This window comes from Melospiza melodia, chromosome Z, assembly GCF_035770615.1.
Source record: "Melospiza melodia melodia isolate bMelMel2 chromosome Z, bMelMel2.pri, whole genome shotgun sequence".
Classification (NCBI taxonomy): Eukaryota; Metazoa; Chordata; class Aves; order Passeriformes; family Passerellidae; genus Melospiza; species Melospiza melodia.
Window position 1 is genome coordinate 31,718,171 of NC_086226.1, and position 27,129 is coordinate 31,745,299.

The following is a 27,129-nucleotide window of genomic DNA, read 5'->3' on the forward strand; positions in this document are numbered from 1 at the left end:
TGTGAACTACAAAGCAACAGTCCTTTATACGCTTTTAAAAGTGGAACATCAGTAAAACATAAGTATGCAAATGAATATGGCATTCAAAGTGTTAAACAATGTAAAATGATGAGTACCTTGTTTATTATTGTTATATTTTAGTCAAAGACCAATGTGAGCTGTAATTGATAATGAGTTTATTCTTTTTGAAGTTTAGGTATATTTTCTGTGTAGTGAAATTATACGGAATTTGCCAGCTTCCTGAAATTTTCTTCATTGGTGCCCAAGATACTGTGTAAAGATATATCATGGAAGATTATTGTTACTATGCACATACACTCTAGCTTTTGAATATGCATGAAAGTTAGATTACAACTGGAAACAAATGCATAACATTCTTCTGCTAATCAGTAGCAGATCAGAAATTTGGCAATCTTTTCTTGTAACTTTTTCCATAATGTGTGGTCTGTTACTCTAGATGCAACCTGACACTTATGTTTACATTATTCAATAGTATAATTTTTGTAAGACTTCTTGGGGGAATGCATCACAGCAGAAGCATGCCTTTCATTGGTTTTCATATCGCTTTTGAATCTCCAGGAAAAAAATGTTCCTATCCTATGTACCAGACAGTTCACATTGTATTTATCTTTTTGTATCCCTGAAGCTATATGAACTACCTAAGAAATCTTTGGAATTTATATTTATAAATTGTGCATTTGTGATGATATGTACAAGTTGAAACAGCTGAAGTTTAACAGACTGTTGGAAAAAAACCACACTTTAACTGCTCTTTAGGGCTTTTTTCTCTTATGCTTTGTATATAGATGTAGCAATAATAATTACATGTGAGTAAAAAAATTAATCCGTTACTTCATAAACTTCTTTCTGAATTTGAGAAGTAACAGTATAATCTTGGATTTAAAAAATTAAGGAAAAAATAGTACTTTATTCTCACAGATATGATTATATTGCTAGTCTAGTTGCATAAGTTGGGATCGGGAAATTTGTAGAGATCCTGAGTCAGTGTGTAAGTAAGATTGAACAAGTCATTAGACATACATTTTCCTAAATGACTTCTAAATGTACTGTTCTTTAATGTTAAAATACATATGTACATATATATATATTTTAATACAGCTTTTATATCACCTGGAAAGTATCATGTTTCCCTGTGGTGGCCCTGGGTGATGTACACATACGTCTGAAAAGACTACAATGCAAAGACAGACCCACAAAAAGAAATACTATTCTATATTGAATTCAAATGTACATTATCCAAAGTTAGTTTTGTTTGTCACCCTGTCTAGCTATGAGAGTTTATACTTCCAGTTGAGTTAAAGTGAAATTAGTTTGAAGTACAGCTATTGAGTTCCTTTAGTGTTATTGTAAATACACTGTACATGGAGTGCATATTTCTAACGTCATTATATATTGTCATCAAGTTGAAAACTCTAATATCATATTTCCTGAGGTTTTTTGAGATCTCATATAGCATCCATTTATAAGTTTTTTTATGTTGATAGATATAATGTATCTAAATTATTATTTTATCTTTATTTCTTTAAGTGTTAGGCTAAATGTCAGACTGAATAGTGTTTTCTTACAATATTGTGCACGTAGGCCCACATGCTAAATGCAAAAATCTTTTTTTTCTTTATTAAATTATTATAGGACCTGAAACAAAATGACAGAAAATTAGAAACTTCATTTGTAGATTTCATTTAAGTTTGGGAATAGTTTCCGTAATGTTGTAAATTCATGTTCTTTTAGTGGGCAAAAATTATATCACATTAGCAAGGAAAATTGTCTCAGTGTTTGGTGTGGTTTTCAGCTCTTTCAGCATTAGAAGAAGTTCTCTAGACACCTGTTAAATCTCATTTTAATGTAGAGTGCTATCTTACCTTATTTTAGGTTGCTGCAATATATTTCCTAAGTTTAAGTATGATTAATTACTACCAATTGAAATTAATTTAGCATATTACAGGTGTTTTCTGTTAATTAATGTTACAAAGCAGAAAACTATTATTTCCAGGCAAGTTGTATTTAAACTGTACTGTGGAAATTGATGCATTACATTTAATTGAAAAGTACTTATTTTCTGTTACAGATTATTAAATCGTATTTTGACAAATTTTTCATCTTTGCCATATTTTGAATTTTTTTACTTTTAAAGCTGGACATCACCTCATTACCTTTTACTTGCATTTCAGAAGGAGCAAGAACAGGTGGAAGAGGGGATATGGTTATCCTTGTGAGCCACTCTCATCTTGTGACTTATTTTGAAACTGAATTCTTCTGTGACTTGGTGTTTACAAGGCTGGGAGAGTAATGCTAAAGTTGTTGAAAACTTTTAACTGCGTATTGTAGTGAAATTAATCTGTATTTCCAGTGCTCTTGTAGACCCAGTATTCATATGTGTACATGCATATGCTAGAACTTGTTCAACAGAATGATTTGGTTCTAGCAGTGCTAAAATATTCCTTGTATTAAGAAACACAAATTAAATAGAAGATGTATGAGCTTCCTGAGATTGAATAATTAGGCAGTAGTCAGTCACTTCGTTACTACAACCTAGACTCTACTCTGTTGAATACAACAGAAAAATGAGTACTAATGAAATAGTAGGAGAACCAATAGTTTAGCCACATTCATTTGTCACACTAGAAAAAAGGTGTGTCTCTTTAATGTAAAAGGAGTTAAATGCTGAGTCTATGTAGAACATATCCAAGAAATTGTATCTTTGTCTCAGTTATTAGCTGTTTTCAGTGAATACTGAATAAAATAACGTTTAATGAACAGTAAAACCTGAATAAAATAACACACAAAATGAACAAAGCTCAACAGAAATACAGTTCTTGCATCCCATTTTGATTCTCTGGCCACCAATTAGGTCATATTCCAAGAGTCTGGGCAAATAGCTGTGTGAAAAGTAGTCTCTTGAGACCATGCTTGCATTAGGAAATCTGGGCTATAGAGGGCAAAGGCTGTCAGCAGCAAATCTCATTCAGGTAATGTTCCAAATTATTTAACTGTGTGTATGGTATAACTTAAATCATTATATCATAATTATAAAAAGTTGAAATGGTCTTGCCTGAAAATGGGAATTTGAGCTATTCTAGTTCCTGTGATTTATTTCAGTTGTTGTGAGTAGGGTGCACCAATACTGTGTGTAGCTAAAAGTCATCCAGTACAGCATGTCTGGGAATGTTTAAGGAGGCTTCCCAGTCAGTACTTCCCAGTAGGCACTTTGGTGGAGGTTGCTGTTTGCAGCTGAAAGGTTCCCACCAATATCTGCCAATAAAAGGCCTTTTTAATTGGTTAAATGATGATATTTCAAGAATGTTTCTAGATTAGAACTACTGTCAGAAATTATCTGTTGCACTGCTAAAACAGAATATATATATATATAAAAATATATATATTAGGGCACAGGGTTAAGCATTCCAGAGAGAGCTACACCGTGCAGTTTAAACGGTACTAAAGTAGTTTTTTCAGCATGGTGAGAACATCTAGGGGCAGACTATTACAAGCATGAAAGGCTAAACAGAATGATGCTATTAACATTTCATCGTGTGTCCTGAAGATGTTTTGTCTATACTGCTAGTTAATCTTTTCTAAGTAATGGTTCAGAAGTCTTAGTACTGAACCTCAGTAAAGGATCATTTTCTGTCAGACTGTAGACAAACTGTGTAACTCACTGAAGATAACTTGTATAAACCAAACTGGGCACAGAATATCTGACCCTTTATTTGAGGGTGAGCAGTTCATACTTTTGAAAGGGCACTCAAAATCAGCATATGCTGCTCAGCAGCCTAGACCAGTGATGTAAGTCAGTGTGGATGAAGGAAAGGCCATGATGTCATCTACATGAATTTTAGTAAATCCTTTCCCACGTCTTCCTCCTGAAAAAAAAATACCTGCCCATGGCCCAGATGGGTGTACTTTTCACTCAGGGGAAGCCTGGATGGTCAAGAGTTAAGTACTGAAAGGCCAAGTCTAGAGCGTGGTGGTGGATGAAGTCCAGTTTGTACTGATCATAAATGTATATCCCCAGGGCTCAGTATCAGAGCCATTCCTGTTTGATTTCTGTATTGATGATCTGGTCACGGGGATCGAGTGTACCCTGAGTCAGTTTGTAGACGCCACCAACTTGAACAGGAGTGGTTCCATCTGCTGGAAGGTAGGAGGGCTCTGAGCAGGCTGATTGGTGGGTTGAGGCCAGTGGTGTGAAGTTCAGCAAGACCTAAATCCTGCTCTTGGGTCACAACAGCCCCAGGCAGTGCCACAGGCTGGGGCAGAGTGGCTGGAAAGGAGCTGGGGGTGCTGGTGGCAGCAGCTGGACATGAGCCAGGCTGTGCCCAGGGGGCCAAGAAGGCCAATGGCATCCTGGCCTGGATCAGCAATGCTGTGGCCAGCAGGGCCAGGGCAGGGATTGTCCCCCTGTGCTGGGCCCTGCTGAGGCCACACCTCCAGTGCTGTGTCCAATTCTGGACCCCTCCAGAAAGACTCCAGGAAAGACATTGAGGGCTGGAGTGAGTGCCGAGAAGGGCAACAGAGCTGGGGAAGTGATGATATTTACTGAGGGAGGTGGGGGTGTTCAGCTTGGAGAAAAGGAGGCTCAGAGCACACATCATTGTTTCCTACAATTACTTGGAAGGAGGACATAGGTGAGATTGGTCTCTTCTCTTAAGCAGCAGTTGATAGGAGAAAAGGAAATGGGTTGGATATTAGGAAAAATTTCTTCACAGGAAAGGGTGTAAAGCATTAGAACAGGCTGCCTCAGGATGTGGTTGAGTCGCCATTCCACGAGATGTATAAAAGATGTGTAGATGTGGCACTTCAGAACATCGTTTGGTGATGGGCTTGGCAGTCCTGAGTTAATAATTGGATTCAATTATCTTACAGGCCTTTGCAGTGATTTCTGTGACTCTTAAAACTATTGTGATATCTGTGTAAAGAATCTTAGCAGCTTCCTTTTGGCTGTGTAGAGGTATGATTTAGTGTCTGTCTTAAATCCTTACTGCTAGATAATTCAGGGGTAACAGTGTATTAATAGGATTCTCAGAATATGAACCTTTTACGCAAAAATGTTGTGAAAACACTCCAGTCCATTTTTTTCTAGAAGACTGTGTTATTAGCAAACATCACACGGTGTTTTCAGGATTGAGTCATAGTTTGTTCACCATCCAAATCCCAAATTTGGCTAGGATTAAAAATTAGTGAAATTGTATAATCTTTGTTTGATTAAAGAACCCTAGACTTTACTATAATAAACAGTGATAATACTGCAGCTCAAAGTAAAATATACAAACAAGTGAAAAATAGTCTGGAATGATGAAACTTCTTCAAAACTCAGTCTGATACTCTACTGTGCTATGAAACAAAGGACATAGCAAATCACACTTTAACATGCATTTTAAAGTGTTATCATTGCTTTCCCAAGACCTGAGAGTACATAATACACTACTCAGAAAACCAAAGCAGTAATGTGTCATAAAATTATGTGTGAAACAGCGTGACATTGCATTGAGGACTGTGTGTAGGAACTGTTTTTTCAACTCAGTGAGGAGAAACACTTGGCAAAGTATGTATGTATTAAGGACAGGCTTGCTAGATTTTCTTTTATTGAAACTACTATTTCAATACTAGCCAAGAATTCTCCAAGCATTACCACTATGTTAAACAATAAGGATATAGTGGATGTTCTGTTTTGGTTTTTAAAATGCTGTTAACCCATTGTGGGTTAATTCCTTAAGGATGAGTTGAAGCTGTTCCTAAATTACCTTAATGGAATAAAAGAATTTACAATAATCTTTCATTTAATCCATTCTAGCTGTTTTCCATTCTGCTTTATTCAAGTGGCTACCATAAAGGATTCAATTCAGGACAGTGTTGCTCTGTAGATGAGGATCTAACTGACAAGTTCTTCTGTACTTTATATGTATAGCTCTGAAAAGGAATTGTCATATTCAAAGCATATGCAGGACGAGGATGGTAATTTCTTTGAGGGCTTAGACTTACTCATTCCCTCCCCCTAGCCTCAAATTTTCCTCCTTTGGCTTGTCTTCCTTCTCTTTTTTCTTTCTCTAAATTAGATTAGCAGCCTGCTAATAGAATAGTAGAAAATTATTAAAAAATAATAAAGCTGCTATGTAAAATTAGGCTAATCAAGATTTTTTTTCATCCTTTACTTTGCAAATACGTTTTGAGAAACAGTTTCTAGTTTTGCACAGAGGGGCTTTGCATATGAAGCCTTTGATATGGAGAAGTACTTTCTTCAGTCATGGTTGTGTTGAGTAAGCAGGTGATCAGCTTATTTGAACTGTGTTGTACTTGAGATTCAAAATTATAAAAAGTGTTTTGTTTGCCTTTGGTCATCTACAGTTCTGTGTTTAACTGCCCTGATGTTTGAAAGATGCTAGAGGCTGACTAAGGTATAAAACTACATTCTAGAATTATTTCAAACTTCAATTATTTCTATAAAAGTGAAATATTCAAAAGAGAAGACCATTAGTAAGTGAAAATGCACATCTACATTAATAAAACTGTCTAATTTAAGGGTGGACTTGCATAGGGTTAAATGTTTAAAGGCCTTTACTCTGCAGTCACTGATAGTTTATGTGTGAAACTGCATTTTTGCTGCAAAACATAATAGATTAAAAAGTTGTTTTTCTATTTCTCTGTTATACCATGCCCACTCTCCCCTCACCCAGTGAAGATTAAGAAATACTGCTTTGGGGAGGAAAAAAACCTTGTTTAAGTTAAAAAAACAGATTAAGTGAAGTGTAATATTTGAAGGGTTTAATGACTCTGGAGATGCTGATAACCTTTCTTACTTCATGTACACCATTCTGGTCTGCCAGAGTATATGTTTGTTTCTAAACATTATTTTTTTTGTTTGTTTCTAATTGAAATAATTAGACATATTCTTCTTTATATTTATCGTTGGTAGTTGCATTTGGGCTTAATTACAGTACAAGTTCAGGTGTAGTTACCAGTTTATCTAGTTACGTACATATTTTAAATGCTGCTTATTTATCATCTTTTGTTGTTTTGCAATTAAATCCCTTCTTAGTTGGAATATCCTAACTCAATTCAGTCTGTATTACTTGCTACAACTTGTTTTTCTAAGCAGCTGTAGTTCGATGAGGCTTGCAGTGGTTTAGAAAGCCCAATTGTGTGATAAAGTGCTTTCTGTAAGAATGTCTGTAGGCAACAAGTTACTCCCTGTGATGAAGAAGCTCTCTATAACTCGGACAGTCCAAGTAGAAAATGCCATCACCTTTATCTGTCTTCTAAGAGCAAAAAATATTGCTATATGACTAAAATTCAGTTGAAGATACTTCTGATGTTCAGTTTAGAAGACTACATTTTGCAGGTAGCTCAGAACCCTGTATAAAGTGACAGGATCGTTGTATCCATGAGAGCAATTTCCCTCTCATCCCTGTGTAGGTTTATTTTGGGTTTAGGCTGGGGTAAAGGAATTGTATTTCCTTGGTCTGAGAATCTTTTCTTTTGGTACACAGTAGTGCTCTCTCTGCTGGCTGTTGGAAGGAGGAATGTTTGTGATTGAGGTTACACAACCCTTCGGAGTGTCTGTTTTGTCTGGGCTTCCTTCATACAGCATTACTGTGCAAAAATTTCAAGGTTTCAGTCTAGTCTACTTGGTCAAAGTATGTTTTTAGGGTTGGGTTTTTTTCATTTCATTGCATAGTATTTCATTTTCTGTGAACGAATAATGCTTTTGAAGAGTTTGCTGTGATGGCTGCTCAGAACAAATTAAAGGAGCATCATTGTGTTGTGTTTAGTTTGGATTCCAAAGGGTTATTCAACATCTAGACGCCTACTCAGCTTTGGAAGTCTAAATATGCAAACCATGTTTCTAACTGCTAGAAAGAATAAGACTAAGTCATTGGTACAACCAAGTAATCAACAGGAGTAAGAAGTAACTTCATTTTTAGAGCTGTTTTGTTCAATAGTTTTTGTTTTTAAAGGAGGATATGTCCATGTTCTCATAAAACAGTTCCATTATCTGAACCTTTTCTAAAAAACCCAAGTTAGTATCCCATGTTATGTTATTAATGTAGTTGACATGAATTCTTCTTGTGTTGCCAGGAATAGTGATTAAATTCCCTGTACATTGCTAGTTTTTCTGTGCATTCAGGTGGGTCTTTCTGCATTTATGTAGTACTAAGTTGTAGAATTAAACCACAAATCCTAGCCTAAGAAAGGCTAGAAAACCACAAATCCTAAGTTTCTTGTACAGACATGAAACCTGGTTCTAGTCATGGAGGTCTAGGTGAACCATTTTATCAAGTCAGGAGGGAAAAGCTTTTCTTGTCTGGAAAGCCTGGTAGTTTCATGGGAATTCTTGAACATCTTGATCATGCTGCCAGAGAGCCTGGGGCTTCTTCAGTGCTTTCTGGCTGTACTCATATCATCAATGACGGAATCAAATGTTTTTCAAATTCTTTATGGCATGTTTCTGAGGAATCTTTGAAGTACTTTCATGTGTCTTTTCTCAAACTGGCAAATTAACCTGTATTAATGGAGAGTGGGACCATGGAGAGAGCATCTGATGTTCAGAACCAGAGTTTTAATATGCCATTTAGTTCTTGTGCTGTGGAACATGCACAGTAGGGCAGTTGCTTAGTCTCTTATCTATATTTTTGGCATACTCAGTTTTACTCACTCTAAGCTTAAAGCAAAAGGAAGTCTTTGCTGATTGGAAAATAACTTCTATCCTATTACCTGTTAGCCTGAAAACTTGGTTAACAGGTGATAAGAAACTGAGCTACAAGGAATTTCTACAAAATACTAGTAAGACATATCAAAGACAGTATTTTTTAAAAGATGTTTCAGATAGTTCTGAAAAATTATGACTGGTAGTAATTCAGATTAAAATTTCTGCAGAAGTTGTTAATTTTACTTATCAGTTCATTTTCTGGATGTGCACATAAATTCATGTATGAAAATAAGTAACTGTTTTCCTATGTAGGCAAACATAATCCGTATACAAATCATGTATTTGAAGTTCTTACTGCGTATCATATTAACCAGGCAGAAGCTATTTTAAGATAAATATTGTAGGTTGCACTAGTGTTTCATTTTCTATTCTTCTGGTTTGTGTTCTTTCTTAGGACCACATTTTTGTTGTTTTGTTTTTGACTCTATTTGAAAGCATTTTTGAGTCAACTCATTCTGCCTCTGTTGAGTCAGAAGTTGAATATCTTCTCTCTAATGTCTGGTTCCAATAAAAATTCTTAATTTTTTATCACCATTTAGTAAACACAAATGTGCATTGTACTCTCTCTTGATTTTTTTCCCCCCACAATAATGCAAAAGTGAAAGGAAACCTTAATGTTTCAAGTTAATTTTCTTTGATGATGGATTTCTTTGTATTTTATTAGAAAGTATAAGACCATAATTTCTTTCCTGTAAGTAAAGGCCAAGCATATAAAGGCCAAAGCACTAATTACACGAACGTATTTCTAGAGGTAACTAGCTAACACCTGTTGCGAAGTAATACAATATATTCTAGTTACACTTCAGCTTTTTTAGAGAGGGATTTTTGAAACCATCCATTTAAACTAGCTATATAGATAAATGTGAAAAAAACCCATTTTGTCCAATGGAGTTTAGATGTATTTTATTGATAACATTGAAACAGTTGAAGCGCCATCAACTCTTTCGATCCTCACCAGGAAGTAATTAATGGCTGTGCTACTGCTAGAAAAGAACCTTCTAAAACACAGTTAAGGTTTGAAAGCTATATGCACTAATTAACAAAATGCAGAGAACATTTAAGCTGTTAATAGCCGCAACATCCCTGATGCATAGACCTTCAATATGCTAACACTGCATAACAGTTCTCTATTGTGCATCTCTTTAATGAGGGTAACTGTGTCAGTTCTTTTCTTGCTTCACTACCTGCTGTGTATGGAAATTATGTACACTATTTAGCGCTTCCTTTCAACTTCTAAAGTGCATGCATATTACACAGAAGCATTACATCCTGCATTAGGGTAAGGGGCAGCTTTTAACAGGTCTGATTTCCTTGTAGTTTCTGAAGTGCAACTTTTCTTCTTCTAAGAAGCATGCACTAACAGGGATTTTGCTCTAAATTTGCATTTCTTGATTGGGGATTTGCTTCTGTTTTTGTCTCTTACGTCTCACACCACTTGTAACTATATGGGCAAAGATCTGTTACAGAAATCATTTTCTCTATAAAAGAGATGTGAAGAATAGAGAACAATTAAGGCAGACATTGGTTGAATTTCCTGATACTCTTCTTAGTAGAAGACCATAAAGTAGTATGTCAGAACTGTCAAGATAAACTTTAAAAACTACTTTTTGCCTTTTTTTTTACCCTCACCTTTGATGAGTATCTTTATCTTAATAAACAGAATCCTGAATTGTTTGCTAATTTTTAAACCTTAAAGTTAAATGCTTCTCCATAGCTACCATTCAATAGGAAATTAATTAATTGGTAGTTGTGAGGTGAAAGGAAAAGAACACTAGAAAATGCACAATAACGAGATTTGAATTTTAGTGTTCTTTGCTCTAGCTTCCAGCCTTAGGACATAGTTAGTTAGTTAAAACTGAATTCGCAATTAGTGTTTCATACACTGTAGTGACAATCTTTCTTATGATTTCATCATAAAAAGTCTTACCAGAGTTATCAGTTCCTAAGATGTTGCTGTACATCCAAATGGGTATTCAGTAGCTCAGACCTTAGAATATTTGCTGTCCAGGTTAAATTAGGAATTGATCAAGGTGTTCCTGCCTTGCAGCAGCAATTCCACTGCCTGTGTGTAAGTAATTTCCTAATTCCATGCAGGCTCTGAGTCTTTTTCTCCCTTGGGTCTTTTGCAGCTTCAGTGGATAAGGGAGCTTTGAGAAAGAGCCACATATTTAACATCAACTGAAGCCATTTCTGAAAGCTGAAGATTATGAAACAAGTGGTACCTGAATTTGGGAACTCTACTGAGGCCTTATTTGGAAATTTTTTTAATTGGTACTTCTAAGGAAGCATTGTAAGTTTTTCAGATGGGCATTAAGTAGATAATAATTTTTCATTTTCTTATTCCTGAAAAACCGTAACCTTAAAAAATTCATTTGAGTCATATGCTTATGGTTTATTTTGTAAATACGCTTAACTTTTAGTGAAAGTTAAAAGTAAGTATTTTATTAAAATGGTATCAGAAACACACAAAAAATACAGAAATTATTTCCAGTGCACAAGAGTAGCCTGAATTTTGGCTTTCACCTCAGATATGAAGACCTCATCTTGAACTGCTGGTTAAGGCTCTTGGTGTCCATGATCAAAATTGCATTTTATAGACTATAAATCATCGGTAATGAATAATTCACCAGGATATTATTGAAATACTGTGTTTAGCTTTGCAAGACAATCTGCTTTACTGTGACTTATGCTAGGATTGTATTATAAATACTTCAAACTGAATAAATTATGTTTGAAAAACATGCCATCACTGAGCTACAAGTAAACTACAATATGTTATTTATTTAATAGTATATAAAAAATTGAACTAACTGGGGGAATAGGTACAAAGTTCTTTATCCTAGGTAGTGTCTATCTGCTAGTACTTCTGTCTGCTTTCTTTCAAAGCTTTTCCTGCCTATTCTCTTGTTTTTCATTGAGTAATAGTGTCTGTACGAGCAGTTGCTTATGGTAGTACAGCAGGGAAGTGTTACCATAACGTAAATTATTCTAACATAAATGAGATTGTTTCAATTGTTTGGTTACCCTCTTTCATTTTCTAAATGCAGGTAAATTAAGACTGCCTCTTCTTTGATTTGAAAGTCTGTCATCTAAAAATGTGGCTGTAGTCTTATTCTTCAGTAATTGATTTTCTTGCACTTTCTTGTGAATTTATAGTAGAGTGCTTGAAATCCGTGCACTGTAGAAAACTGTTTTTAAAAGGCCTCAGAAAAAGACCTAGCCTTTGCTTGCACACACTTGTCTGTGTGTGCAAGCAAAAAATTTGCTAACATATGGTTTAGATGAGTTCTAGAAAATATACTTTCTCTAAATATAGTTGGGTTAGAATAAAAAGTAATTTGCAAGATCTTCTGTAATTCAGACTTTTTTCCATCTTGTTGAAGATAATCATGCTGTTTGTCATTCTGTCACTTTGAAGAACATCACATCTACACTGAATTCTCTTATAAGTACTAGTAGCAATATCTGATTTTATGAAATATGCTCTTTGCCCCTGAGTGCCCCTGCTTTCCTCTATTTAATAGTGATTTTCTTAATAGAGATATATACGGAAATCAAATTATAAACCCAGGTATTTGATTTCCTTTCTTTTTAACATCTTTTTATTTACTTAGACAATATCTACGCAGCTAAGACATACTGTTACAGGAAAAAAATACGGTATTAATAAAAAATACATTTTTGTTTCTTGCAATTGTTTATTGGCAGAAAAAATGATATGGAACAAGAAATAGCCTGTCGATGCTGAAAGTGGGACTTAGGTGTTTCAACTGTTTCATTTTTAAGTTTGTAAAATGTTGTTTACTTGTCTATCAGAATGCAGACTAAATGGTTGGTATTTTTTGCAAGTGTGTCAAGAAAAATGCCTCTCTGTTTCGAGTCTTGTGAAGGTACTGAGAAGTGCAAATCATGGATTTTTGTTTTTCTTTTCAGTGTTTTAGTTTAAACTAACAAAAGCACAACTCAGCAGCTTTTTCTATAACTTACCAGTAATCACTTTTATAAATACCAATTTTCTGTGACTTTTGGAGGAGATGTGACTAGAAAATTTGGGGGTGCATTGCAAGCCTCAAGTGAAGTGTTTTAAAGACATGAAAAAAGGGCAGGTGAGAAGGATGTTTTCTAGTTATTATTGTGAAGTCATGTTCTAGTCCTTATTCCTGTTTGCTCTTTCCTGGTGTTTTTCTCAAATCACAGATTCAAAGAGATGCTGGTTTAATGGTGTTTGAAATGTGTTACATAATTTTATTTGAAGTGTCTCATACCAGCAAGTATAGAATAATATTAAGCATGTAAAATATTGGGGAAGTGTAGTGAGCCATTGGAGCAGGGCAACAGGGAAGTTCTCAAGGAGTTTTTGCAACTGCAGTGAATGCTCAGACATCATGGTTACTATAGTATTGCCTCAGCTGTGAAACACAAACTAATGAATAGAAATGCTGAACCTACCAGTGCTTGTTTTGGATGCTGACACTTCCTTTGCATAATGGCAGTCAGCAACCTAAAAAGTATTATAGTGGACTTAGCTTGATTCCAGTAATGTGACGGTTTCTGCTTCTGTTAGACCTACTTTTCTGCATTTTGAGTTTCTCTTTAATTTTTTACCAAACTGCTTGTAAAAAGAGATTTTCTTTAAATGGAAACCTTCATGAAATCTTTGTTATTATCACATTCTGTTTTCTGCTTACAGTGTTTTGTTTTCTTTTTAAAAACCCAGTTCTTTAGGTGCTTTTTTCAGCCTCTTTATTAATCATTCTGCAGGATGGCTACATGGAAGAATATGTTATGAATAATACCACGTTGTTCATCATTTACTGTGATAATGCAAAATGATTGTGAAGTCTGGAAGAAAACTGTATCCCGTGTGATACAAAGTTTCCTAAGGGCAAATATGCTTTTTCCCCTTGTTTTGTTTGTAGCTGTTAGATAAATGTTGTCTGACCATGTTTAGTTCATTCTGCTCCATTTTTCCATTTGCAGTTTACATAGCAGATTCTATTCTCTTGCATTGCCTTCAAAAATATTGTTTTGAAATATAGAAACAAAAATGTTCTGATCCTGACGTACAGTTAAGCAGCTGAGCGCATTAAATAAAAAACTTTTTTCACAGCATCTACTCTGTGGGTATTATGCAAGATGTTCTGTGCTTTGATATAACAACTTCTAAATAAAGTGAATTGCAACATGGACTTATAGTAAAACTTTACGTAGTTAGTCTGGTAAAACATGTTGGAGGTGGGGAAGAGAGCAAGCTGTTGTAAACTCTTATAAAGTACAGAAAACTTCTACTTTCCATTCTAACAAGTGTAAAACTATTGAGGTTAAGTAGGTGGGGCAACCGGAAGTAATTGCTAAGGCCAGTGGCATTTTTGTGGTTTAATAAAGGCAGAAACTAATTATTCAGTTTTTATTTAAGTGAAATGATGCCAAAAAGGAGGTTCCTGTGGAGCAGCTGCACTCCTTCAGTGTTACCCTAATTTACCACAGACACAACTGTCACAAATAGAACTTTTAAACTTGATATATAGCCACGAAAGTAAGGAGCCCTTTGTCTGGAATGCATGCAGAAGAACTGCTTTATACAAATCAACCGGCAGATGACGGACAATGATGAAAATTTGATTCTTTGAAGTCATAATGGTCATTGAAATGTGTGAAATTCTGGTATTGAAAAGAGAGCGGCTAGCAAGACTCTGAATCCTGGGTGGTTGCTGGAAGCTTGCTGGGAGGTTTTTCTGTGTTTTGACATCAACTTCCCATTGCTTGTTCCCTGTTTCCTTTATTAAAAAAAAAAAAAAGAAAAAAAAAAAGAAAAAAAAAAGGGGGGAGTGCTAAACTGTAGGTAGTTAATAGTAGTTATGTACAGTTTCTGTCTTCATGGTGAAGGAAATGCCAAAGAAGAAACATAACACCTTTATGGATACCTGACCCATCTATTCGAAAGCATTTGTTTTCAAAGCTACTTTCAATCATTTTGTCTATCTCCTTTAATTAGAGAGTTCTATTTCTTGTCCCCTTTGGAATTTCTGCTATTAGTGGAATATTTAAAAGAAGGAAATTCTCATTCCCTTTAAAAGTCATCTTCGTGCTGAATAGTGCTTTCATTGACACTGCCTCTATGAATCAGTTTTCTTATTGCTGCATAGCACATTTTGTCTGTTACTACCCTTTCCAGAACAGCTTTAGCAGGCTTTCCACCATGACAAACATTCTTAAGTAATCTAAATTGTAATAAAGAAAAACCCCTGTGTTTTTAAGAAATTTTATATGATTTCCACGGTTTTAAAAAAAAAAAGGGGGGTTGTCCCTTTGAGCTTATTCCAAAAAGAGACAAAATGCCTCAAAATTAGTATTAAATTTTTCTTGAGTTACAAAAAAAAAATAAATCAGAATTTACTATTCAAAAGGCATATATATTAAGAAAAACAGTGTCAGAATGCACTTTTTAGATGGCAGCCAATTTTAAAAATCTGAAACAGGTTTATTAATTTTTAGTAAACCTATACAGTTCAATTCTCAAGTCTTTTTTACTGTCATCTAATATCTTTAAGATTTTGAATGCTGAACACCTCACTAGTATCTTAAATTGCTAATACAGCAAAATTAAGGAACACTTGAAAAAAAAAGGTTCTAATGTGAAACCAGCTGTCAAAAATATCTTTGTTTTGGAAAGTTGGTTCACAGGTAGTTTCAATGAGAACTTAAACTCAGAACAAAGCACTGAAGACCCAGCTAAGAGTTCAACCCAATGCAGCATAGTTCTTTTCAAGTATTATATTGTTTTAATGGCATCTTGGAGCGGGAGCTTTAGCCCATTGAAATGTCGTTTAAAGGACAGGTTCTTCTGTCACTAGCTGGAGCTGTGTGGATGAAATGATCACAATAGAGTGTTGTAATGCATTTTAAAACTGTGAGAAATCAGTTTGTCTAGACTAAGAGTGCGCCTACAGGGAATAGGAATCTTAGAGCTTCTGTGCTCTTTAGGTGTCAAGTATGTGATAGATGCCAAGCCTTTTTATTCCATATCTTTGGCAACAGCTCAGCTATGCTACAGTACCTTACATGTCTACAGCAAGCAAAAATCAGTGATTTTATGTCAGGACAACTTGAGCTTCAGCAACCAGAAACTCATTGTCCTAACAACTGTCTGTTCAATTGCCAGCTTTTAAAATGGGGAAGATATCAATAAATGATTGCTAGAAGGCACGGAAACTCTAGCTATAATGAGTGTAAGTATGGAGAGTTAGCAACACCAAGTAGATATTTCAATTTGGGAAAGCAGGCAGGTTTTAATTTTAAGTTTGAAAAGATTTTTATGGGATTAATCCTATATTATTAGTGAAATAACCTTGATTTAGAGCCAACTGAGTGCCCGAAAAACATGGCTTGAAGGCTATGTCTGGGGTTTTCATTTTACTTTCATCCAGATAAACAAGTCTAGGCATTTCTTTACTATGGTAATATCACAAATATAGCATTTGCTGATTTTAACCCTCTTTTTAGATTGTGTTCTGTATGCACTGTATAACATTTTTATGATTTCCTTGTGTTAAGGTTTCAAAAGAGAAAATAGTTTATGTCCATGATGTTATATAATGTAGTATCTTTTTTTTTCAGTAGTTCCAGATTATTCTGTAAGAATTCAAAAACTTCTAAAACTGAAGCATAAAATTCATAATGGACTTAAGAGTTGCTGAGAGTAATAATAGTAAAAAAATATAATAATTTTGGGCTGTTTTGGATTTTACATGTCGGAAAGTGTTTGATGATAACAACCCCAGCATTTTTGCACATAGTATATTGTTAAAGAGCAGTAAAAGAAATTTTTTGTGAATATTACTACATTTTCTCATGTTTGTTATATACAGAAATAAAGGCTAATATTTCTACCTATTTGTATAAATAAGCAAGCTGAAACATTGAATCCTCACCAAACTTTACTGCAGGTGAAAACTCTTTTTTGTTAAACAAAGCACTTTGCCAATTCAAATCAGAAAAATTTAAGCAAATTCCTTCCTAAACTGCAGTTTAAGCTTCAGCAGTGAGAAGTGCCAGTCTGTCAGAAGGTATTTTTGCATAGGTGCTGCAACATTCTGGTAGCTGGTACTGCTTCTCTTTCATATCACTGCTAACTCATATTAAAATGACTTGGTCCTAATGAAGGCATTTATAATGGAATCGTTAAGATACTTTGACAGTTTTTTGTGATCATTTGGGTAGAAATGTCAGAAGTTGGAAAGCTAGAGTGTGGATGCTTGTTTGTTGCCCCTGCTGTCCTAATTGTAAATGCAAGTCAAATGCTTTACACTTCTTCCCTTTTATAGTTTTAAGGGACTGATCTCCCAAATTGTGTAAAATAAAATTGGAAATGAGAACTGCTGCTTTTCAAAGGATGATCTGGTGGCTGCATCAGGAAGTTTCACGTTTGCCACAAAGGAAAATCCCATAATGTTAATAGGTACATTTATGTAAAATGACAGTGTTCTATTTAAGGTTCTCATTTCGTTCAAGTCATGGCAATACTGTCAAGATAAGTTCAATATGCCGAAAGTTTTGCTGCAGCCTTCTGGAATTTGACCAGTTTAGAACTTGTTCCTGGAGGGAGGGGAGGGGCAAAGGGAGACTAAGGAGCTCCCACTGGCCTTTTAAGTATGTAAGGAACAGGAGTAGTTTAACCTCCTTGGAGATGGATTTGATGTTTGATTTCAGTCTTTACTAGGGTGAACTGACAAGTTAATTTTACATAATTACTGTTTAGTTTTTAGCAAAAATGTTCACTTTAATTATATCAGATGTTGCTGAGGGTAATTTTTCACAGCAATGCTTGTGAGGTTTTTCCCTATCTTATGCTTTGTTAAAGTCAGTTAATATTTTTAGGCTGGTTTGAAGGATTTATCTTTGTTACGTTTATTTTGAAGGCTTATCCCTCTAGAAGAGGAGGGCATCCTACTGTTGATTATATACAATGTTACAAATCTTTTTTTTTTCTTTGAAGGTTGGAATCTCCTTAATCATTTTGTTCCTCACAAACACACTGAAGAAAGTTACCAGCATCAAATGTCCCTCTGTTGATCTTGAATGTCAACAGAAGAGCTGACTGTCAAATGCTGAGTCATAACTTGAAACATGACGAGGGGTCAACTTTATTTAATTACTTATGGCTAGAGAGATAAGAGCTGACTTTTAGCACCTTCTCTGCAGTCTCAAACAATCAGTAGCATATTGTGCAAAAGATACTAGCTTCTGCCTCTTCCTTCATGCAAAGGATAGCTTCTTGAGTCACCATAGGTGTTGCTGTCTCTGAACAATATACAGAGTTAAGCCCAAGGGAAAGTGCTTATACTGCAGTGCATACTTGGCTGGCAAATATTTTGGTGAATAGTCCTGTTCATGTTTTGGAATTTGTCAATGTTTCAGTCAACACTCTTAATATTTTCCTGAAGGAAGAAAGCATTTGCACTTTTCCTCATTTGGTTTAGCTGGTGCAAGTTGAAGCCGTCCTGACTTTGCAGCTGTGGACAGAGAAGGATGGGGGAAATGTCCTGTCCCTCCTCTGGCTGTAGCCGTTTTGTACATGGGAGATGGGCAAGTTCAGGTAACTGGTCCGAGCAAAATCTAACCAGTCAGGGGAAGCAGAATAATAGCAGCCCTAGCATGTATCACCTTCCGTTGTGTTCTGTTGAAACTACAATTTAGTTTTCTAAGTTTTTTTCAGCTTTGTAACTTTAAATATAAAGCATGAACTTATGTATAAAGCATAAGCAGTATTATCTTACACGTTTCGGATGAACTCTTTTCTAAAAAGTCACATTATGTTTTTTCTAGGATATCTCTACTTTAACTGGTGTTCCGGATGAGCACATCAAAACCAGAAAAGTTCACATTTTTGTTCCAGCACGTAATGCAATGCAGTCAGGAGCTAACAATACAAAGAAATGGAAGATGGAATTTGATAACAGGGAGCGCTGGGAGAACCCTTTAATGGGCTGGGCATCTACGTGAGTACTTACTGAATTTGAAAGTACTTTTCTTCTATATTTGGCTCTCACTACTTATTAAATTTGAAATATCAAATATTTCTACCTAAATCTGATTGTATTATAACAGTACTTACAGAAAGTTGGGTTGGGTTTGTTTGTTGTATGACCCGTTAAGTTTAAAAACAGATTTTTAAAGCTCATTTCATCATCTGGAAGAGTTCAAAAAAGATTTTAACAACCACACATTTCAGTAATTACATTGGGATGATGTTATTGTGTGGCAGCATCAGGACCAGAAGGTCCATAAAGTAGTTAATCATTCTTAGCTCTCAGTTGCATTTTTTAAACAAAAACAACAATATTTCCAGATTTTTTTTTATCCTGAGGATCTAAAATGAGGAGTCATGACTAATAAAAAAACCACAAGAAGCCCAGCTATTTAAAATATTATTCTGTTTGTTACAGGATTGTCAGTATTAGCATTAAAATATTTAAATACACGAAAAATCCAGAAAGGTACTAGTCTTAGCTAAATATGCTGTATTTTGGAAATGTAATTGCAACTTGTATGCATCTAATTCTTAATTTTTTTTTTCATATGAATACAGTACCTACATTTCACGGTGTGGTTAGAATTCCTGTTGACTCGGAGAACTATATCAGCAATTCCTCTGACAATATTGTAATCTCAGAGGCAATATTCAGAATAGTTAATGGTTAGACATAAACTGAAATCAACCACTATAGATTTTTTTTCAAACTTCAGTAAAGAGTACTATGTGTACTGAGAATATCTGCTTGCTACCATATTAGCACTTATCATCGAATATCACAAAATGTTATGAAAAAAACTGTAAAACCTTAAACATGAAATAATTTCAGGATGCGTTTTTAAGATGTATTAACATTCCAAATCCAGTCACAGAAATTTTTTTTTATATATATATAACATAAATGTATCCAGAAATTTAGTTCAAAGTAACTCTGAAATTAAGTCTTCCTGTTGCATTGATTTCTCATAAAAATTTGAGAAGGCTCTACATATGTGTTTATTTTGGGGTAGGGAAAGGAATTTCTCATGGGTAAGCAGGCTCCAGGTAAGATAAAAAAAAAGTGCTCCATTGAGAATCAATGCTAGTAGGTTAAAGGTTTTGTAAATTAGTTTGTATCCATTCATTTTTAAGGCATGCTTGTGAAAACTGTTAGTGTACTAACTCTAGTAATTCTGGTGTTACCATTTGACACCCAAAAATACCCAAGAAGAGTTTCTTCCATTGAGATTTAATTTCTGCAAAAAACATCTCACAGACAGTTTTCCATTTACTTTTGAGTAATGTAATGGGATTAGTGGGTAAGAGCTCTCTAGGGTCTACGTGTTAAAGCCCTTTTTTGTCTGAACTCCATATACTTCAATATATTGGAAAGACCTGTAGGTCTTTCCTATATTTCTGTCATTTTGCAGTCTTATTTGGGGCTGGAGGTTTTTTGCACTTGTTTCTTGGCTATTCCAGCTTTTTTAAAGTGAAAATTATCCAGTTACAGATCTAAGTAAAATGGACCCATGGCATGTTTTTTTTTTTGTAATTGGGAGGTTTCATTATGAGAATGGCTAAATATATTTCTTGGGTACACCTTTTAATTTAAAACTGTAAACAAAAAAATGTGGGAAGTGTGAAGTTTTCGTTGTATGAGATCTCATAGGAGAACAAAACATGGAATCCTAATTTTCAGTGATTGATAGAACAAATGGGGATAGGCATGGGAAATTCTGCAACACTGGTACTGCTGACACTATCAGGACGTCATGCTGGACATCCTGAAATCCAGTTTTCTCACACAGATAGCTCATTTATGGAAATAAATCAGAAACCTATTTAGATTGAATGAAAGATGATTGCACATTAAACAGAACTAATAATGTCTGCACAGTTCTCATTTCCCAACTGCCTCTGTCCTGGAAGGCTTTTGCCATATTTGCTGTTCTGAACAGGCACTGGTCCCTCACCACACTTCAGACCTAAAGCTTCTTTGTTCCTTTTTAGCAGTGTTGAAAAGATTTTTCCAGCCCCAATTATGGAAGAGAATAACAATAAGCAGAAGTTGTCACAATATTGCAGTATACTGGGGCCACTTAGTTCTCCACTGGTCATGTCATCAACTAATTCTTAGTTCTTAATTCACTTAGATGCTGTTATAAGAGAAATCTTTAAATATCTTTAAGAGAACCTATCCGCAGTGGCTTGCAAAAGTGTAATTTCTGTCTTTATCCTAGGTTTGTTTGTTTGTTCGTTTGTTGTGTGGTTTTTGTTTATTTGTTTCTGATATTTTTATTGGGGAATATATTGGATATGTAGTGAACTCCATTTTTCCACGTGTACATGAGATAAAATTACACTGTTGTCTTTGCTGGAAGCGAGATTCCCCCTTTTCCCCTCCCCCTTCTCCAGTCACAGGCTGTGCCCTTTATTGTAGAGAGTTCAGTGTATCTTCAGTCTTTTCTCTTCATTTATCCTTCTAGCTTCAAAGAGAGAAGAGTTGAGAGGCAGCTCCTTCTATAGTTTGTTGCAATTTGGTCGTCTTTCCAGTTGTCTCCCAGGCTCATAGGCAGTGTTGTCACAGGGAGGTTTTATCTGTCTTTGTTTTGCTACAACCAGTATCTAATTTCTTTAAGAGTTAGAACTCTTCTTCTTTTTTTCCCCTATTCTTTGTCATTGTTCGTAAATTGAGCTTTTATAGCAACAAATAAGGCAATTTTGTGTTTTCACTGAGAATTTAATTTGTTTCAAAAACCTTTATGGTACTTCATTCATGCACTTGAGGAATAGCTGGTCATCTAAAACAAGCTACTATGTAATTACTTAGCTAGCTGTTTGCATTTTGGAGCTTCATTTTCCGTTGTGGCCTGTGATCTGCTTGCTGTGTGTGTAGAAATGATTTGTGGGGGTCATGTGACCTCCGCTAAAGCAGTACTCTCAATATTTTTTTAATGTGCTTTTCAGTTTCTGGTTAGTTCCTTCTCTGCTCACTTCAGTATTCTGTTCTTTTCTGTCCAAGATTATTCTTCGCCTAACTAGTCTACAGACACTTGGTCTCCTTGAAATGTTCAGAATTACTTTAGACCTCCTGATCTTACAAAAAGAAAGGAATTTTGCAGATTTAAACTACAGAGTCTTGCAGAGCACTTCCTATAACCTCAGCAAGTGGTTAGACGTGTGTGTCTAGCAACGCAGTTAATTTTTGCAAGTAGCTGTGAGGGAAGTCTAATGCACTGAAAGAGTAAAACAATACTTTGCCAAAAGTAAGTGTTGACCCTGAAGATAAATTTTAGAAGTCTGTTGAATAGTTTTATGAGTTGGCATACTACTGTGAGCTGCATAATACAGTATTTGATTTAACATTTGAGATACAGATGCAATCTTTTTCTATTTCCAGTATACCTAAAAATTGTCATCTGTTTACTTACAGAGCTGACCCTTTATCCAACATGGTTCTTACTTTCTCTACTAAAGAAGATGCCATTGCTTTTGCTGAAAAAAATGGTATGTATTGTATGTATGGGCCTTGAGAGGTTCATCCTTCCATAGGCAATCTTGATCTCAAAGTATTAACAATAGAATAAGTACAGGATAAAGTACCTTCCCTCTTTTCTGCAGAGTTGGTAAACTAGTGTTCTACATGGGAGGAGGAAAATGGGAAGGGAGGATATTTTCAGGGGTGCTGAAGGCATTGACTTTAGACTTTCCACTGTCTAGAAAGGTGTTTCAGCCATTATTATTATTATTATTGAAATGTAATATTAATGTTAAAATTCTTTTGCACCTGTCTCTGTTTTAAATGAGAGCTGAATCAGACCTTGCTCAGGTCTTGGAGGAAAGTTAATACTTCAGGTGTATCCCAGGGTTGGTGTTCCAGCTGCATGGTGGTGTGATCTTTGCCTGAAGGTTTAATATGAGCATCTCAGTTCTTACTAAGGAAAACTGTCAGAGGTCCTGTGAATGTTTGATAATAAAAAAAACAGAATTAAATTATTACCAAGTAAGCATCTTGGACTTCATTTTTGGCTATATTGTAGCATAGATTTATTGTAGAAGAAACCCAAGAGGATCATCAAATCCAACTCACTGCTCCTCACATGACTACCTAAAAGGAAACCATGTGACTAAAAGCGTCACCCCAATGTTGAGCTCTGAGAAACTTAGTGTTCTGGTCACTTTCCTGGGAAGCCTGTTCCCATGACCACACTCTCTCTGTGAATAAGGTTTTCCTGTTGTTGAGTCTGGGCTTGCCCAGAAGCAGTTTCATTCTATTCCTTGTGTCCTGTCTCTGGTCACCAGAGGGGAGATGAGCACATCCCCTCGCTGCTCCCCATGAGGAACCTGTAGATTTAGGATGTTACACCTAACTCTGCCCAGCATTAGAGTCTAAACACATATGCTTGGTGATTATTCTTATTTGTGAAAAAGACAGTAGAAAAGCCAGTGTAATTACTTAATAGTTATTAAGGCAATGTTATATCACAGGAAATTTATCTGTAAACTTAGTTAGGCTTGTATTTCCTGACAGAATGAAGGTACCACAAACCATACCCATAATCTCAGCCTTTTGAATATTCAGCAGTCCTTTTTTTCTGTTAGCATGAATTTTTTGCTGCTCTCTTTTCTTTTTCTTTTTTTCTTCTTTTAAATCAACTTCATTTTCCTTAAAAAGGTTAGCTTGATGCTTAGTCCCTGTGGATGTGAAGGTGATTAATTACATTGAGATAAAGCCAGGAATAATGTACATGAAGTGTAAGGTTCTTCAGAAATCTTCCCTGTGGTGTGCAGCTTTCAACTATATTTAGGCTGGGGTAAATAGTAAAGTTCCTTGGCCGGACCAAATTATGCAAAGTTGTTAGAGGTTGATATTATGCATCACAAACACGGTAAGTCCTTTAGCCTGTGCATCTAAGAAACTAAACCATTTAAAGTTCAATTTACTTGCACTTTTTAATAGTAAAAGGTAGAATATAATTTGTCTGTTCCTCTTTAAATGGAAAATTTTTTGGCTTAGTAGTACTAATTTTATTGAAAAATAGGTTCTATTATCTAAGAAATGGATAGGATCACATTTGCATTGGATTACCTGTGCAATTTTATTAGTGTATTTTACTGTTTTATGAACAAATGAAATTTGGGAGAATTTGGCGCTATGTTTCTGTATTGTTCATATTATTTCTTGAACAATTCAGCATATAGGAGAAAAAAATTATTGTAATGACCTGCTTATGTCATCTCTTTGTAGATGTTATGTTTTATCTTTTCAAAATGCAGACTAAGTAAAATGCATTTGTTCAGTGTAGAAAGTTTATGCCTTCCCTGAGTTAGAAATTACTCCATTGTGCATGAAACCAACTAAACTAAGGCTATGACTTGGTATTAATATTAGTAGTTCAATATTCACTTAGCTTGCACTTCTAATTTTACCATAATTGAGATGCACTGTACTTTTCTGTAGACACTGACTTGCCTAACTTTTAATTTCATTTTTCATTTTTGTGTATGATACGTGCATAGTATTTTCTGTAGTGATAGCTTCAATATTGAGAAATACAAATTTTACATTATTTAGTTCTGCTTTTTAAGAGACATTAGAAATTTAGGCAGACATTTACACTGGAAGTTAGCTTCATAACCAAGATAGTATTGAGACATAGCTATGTCTAGGACCACAAATAACTACCTCTCCCTGTGGCTCCTGTGTGAACCGCACAAATTTTCCATGACAAAATTCCTTAAGAACCTGGAATGTAATTTCTGAAAATTCTAGATATTGGAGGTTATTTTGGTACAGTTAGTAAACTTAAACTTAAGAACTTAAGAGTTCTTCCTCACCTAACAACTTAAGGAGATTTCTTTCTGCCTGCCCCATCTGATGTGTTTTCTAATGTTGGAGTAGCAGCAATGGATACAGTAACAGGAGACATTGCTGTCCAAAATTACAGCTGAGGATGGTCTGAGTTCTAGGCAGGGAGGTAACATTTTTAATTGGAAGAAATGAAAAATTCTGACTGTTGACCAAATTTTTTTGTCCTGTCCGAATCACTGAAGCAATTGTTTAAAAACATACAGCTTAAGTAACAAGGATGGAGAGTTTTTCTACTCCACAGTAACCTTTAGTCAGGTGGTGAGGGTGTTCTTCCAGAGAAGGTGAAATCTGCTTTCTGTCTACTTGGCTTGTATAGCAGCGCTCTGGGCAAGAGTCACTTCTCCCAGCATTCTGGTATTTTTATAAAAGTGACCTCTGCTCTCTGTTGTGAACACCTCAAAATGCTGGTCTGAAGGAGTCTGTTCCAAAGAATGGTGGCCTCTTGCAGTCATTAGTTACATGTAACTGACTTTATGCATTTTGGCTATCTGTGGCAGTGCAAGTCATTGTGCTGGCAGTTGCAAATCTCTTTTAGAGGCACTCGGCCCCTCTCCATCTGGTGTATAAAAAGATGAAGCAATACCTTGGGGCTGTAGATTCCATTCCAGCAGCCAAGTGTCTCAATGTTAGGTGTTACAATGTTGAATGTTGCAACACTGAAGTCTGTCTCTGGATCTAGTTCTGGCTGTTTACTCAAGCTTGTATTTTTTAATCAGAACAGGAGGCAAAAGCCAGTATTTTCACAGATGGAAAGAATATGTTTTTAAAGTCCCTGTTCAGTGTTTCTTACAGAGAATAGTTAACTTGGAAATTAACACTGATTGAGGCTGATAAACATGAAGAAAATGTTTATGTGACGTTTGTGAATACGCAAAATTGATGCAGTGACTTGACAACTTGTGTATCTTACAGAATATTTTGATGTGTAGCTGTATCTTGACTGTTTACTGCGAGCACCTTAAGTATAAAAATTCAGATATATGTTAAGAATTTTAGGGCTTGCAAGTTTCAGTTTTAAAACCAAGTAAAGTAGTGTCTTATGAGTATCACTTAAAACTGCATATTTAACCACTTCTGGCTTCAACAGAAGTATCTCAACTTTGAGTGAAATACTGCAGCTAAAGAGACCAAACTTCGGAATACTGAGTGCTGCCCTGGCAACTTTCCAGGCACCTGGAGACTGCAATCAATTTGCATTTTGATTTACATAAACACTAATGTCTCCACCTCCTCTTTTCTGACATTTTTAAGCATTTCTCTTGCTTAACTATCGCATAATTTACTTGTCTTCTATCACTTAATTCCCTTTTCTTTTTACTCCTAATTTTTTATGTTCTTATAAAAAATGTTAAGTATTAAAGTTCTTTAAAATGTTAAGTATTAAACTCCTTTCTAATGTTGAAGTTTTTTCTTTGCTTTTTAGTTTTTTTGGTCCTCCCTCCCACCCTTCTTTTTTTATCAGCTTTCCAAGGTCTCCATTGTCTCCTAGCCTTTGAGAATGAGCTTTTGTATGTTATTTTATGGCATATGTTTTCTTACCTTCTTCTTTTCCTGTGCCAACATGCACAGGAGCCTTAGTGCTCCTGTGTGCTGTAGAATAGTGGTGCCATGAACTTACAGGACAGTCAATCTTCCCTGTTGAGCTTTTCATTGAAGACTGTCAGGATTTTTTGCATGGAGGTCTGTAGTATGGTCAAGTCTTGCCATCTCACAGAATGGTCATTTGCCACATTTATGGTATTTTATTATTCTCTGTTGCCAACTAGAAAGGAACAGATTAGTGGGTGCTTACATTGAAAAAAACATATTAAAGTTAAAGCCTTTAAGTTGGATCTGCTGTATATTGTATGCTGAGGATATAATTCTCATTCTTTCTTGTCTCACCCTGCCATTACCCCATAACCTCTAGGCTGGAGTTATGATGTTGAAGAGAAGAAGATGCCAAAACCTAAATCCAAGTCTTATGGTGCAAATTTTTCTTGGAACAAAAGAACAAGAGTGTCTACGAAATAGGTTGGCATTGGGTGTGTGACTGTGAATAAAGTCAGCTGTGCTGTATTTATAGTCCATGTATAATACATCTCTTAATCTCCTAATAAATTTGACCTTTAAACTGCAGATGCATCTTGTGATGTCTATTTAAAATGGTTTTCATATCTCCAATTGAACCTGTTACAAACTTCCCTATAAATAGAGGAGATTTGAAGTGTTCTTACTTCTAAAAACTTGCTGTACATTCCTATCAAAAGGAATGTTTGAAATCAGCTGCAACTTTAGAGGTTATGATTGATCTTTGATGGTAATTCTATATCTACTATCCTGTTTAAACTTCTGAAGTTTAACAAGTTCAGTAAGCTTTGCATAGACAAAGTCTTTCAATAAAAGCTGTGGTTTTTTCTTTCTGTGCAAGACAGTGTTGGCAGTTGAAGAGCAAAGGGTGGGTATAACTCAAGACTCTTCTGTATAGATGTGTATTATATAACTCCTTTCTGCTGAAATTAATACTGTCGTTATTCC

At 35.3% G+C, this 27,129-nt stretch overlaps 1 protein-coding gene across 1 annotated transcript in view; it reads left to right on the plus strand.

Moving 5' to 3' along the window:
- NDUFS4 (NADH:ubiquinone oxidoreductase subunit S4) overlaps positions 1–26,730 on the plus strand; it is a 47,304-nt gene extending 20,574 nt beyond the window's left edge. The window contains exons 3-5 of the mRNA XM_063181507.1: positions 18,554–18,726; positions 22,174–22,247; positions 26,522–26,730. Of these exons, the coding sequence (XP_063037577.1) occupies positions 18,554–18,726; positions 22,174–22,247; positions 26,522–26,625 (351 nt within the window). The 3' untranslated portion in view covers positions 26,626–26,730. The remainder of the gene's footprint in view (positions 1–18,553; positions 18,727–22,173; positions 22,248–26,521) is intronic.
- The last annotated feature ends 399 nt before the right edge of the window (positions 26,731–27,129 follow it).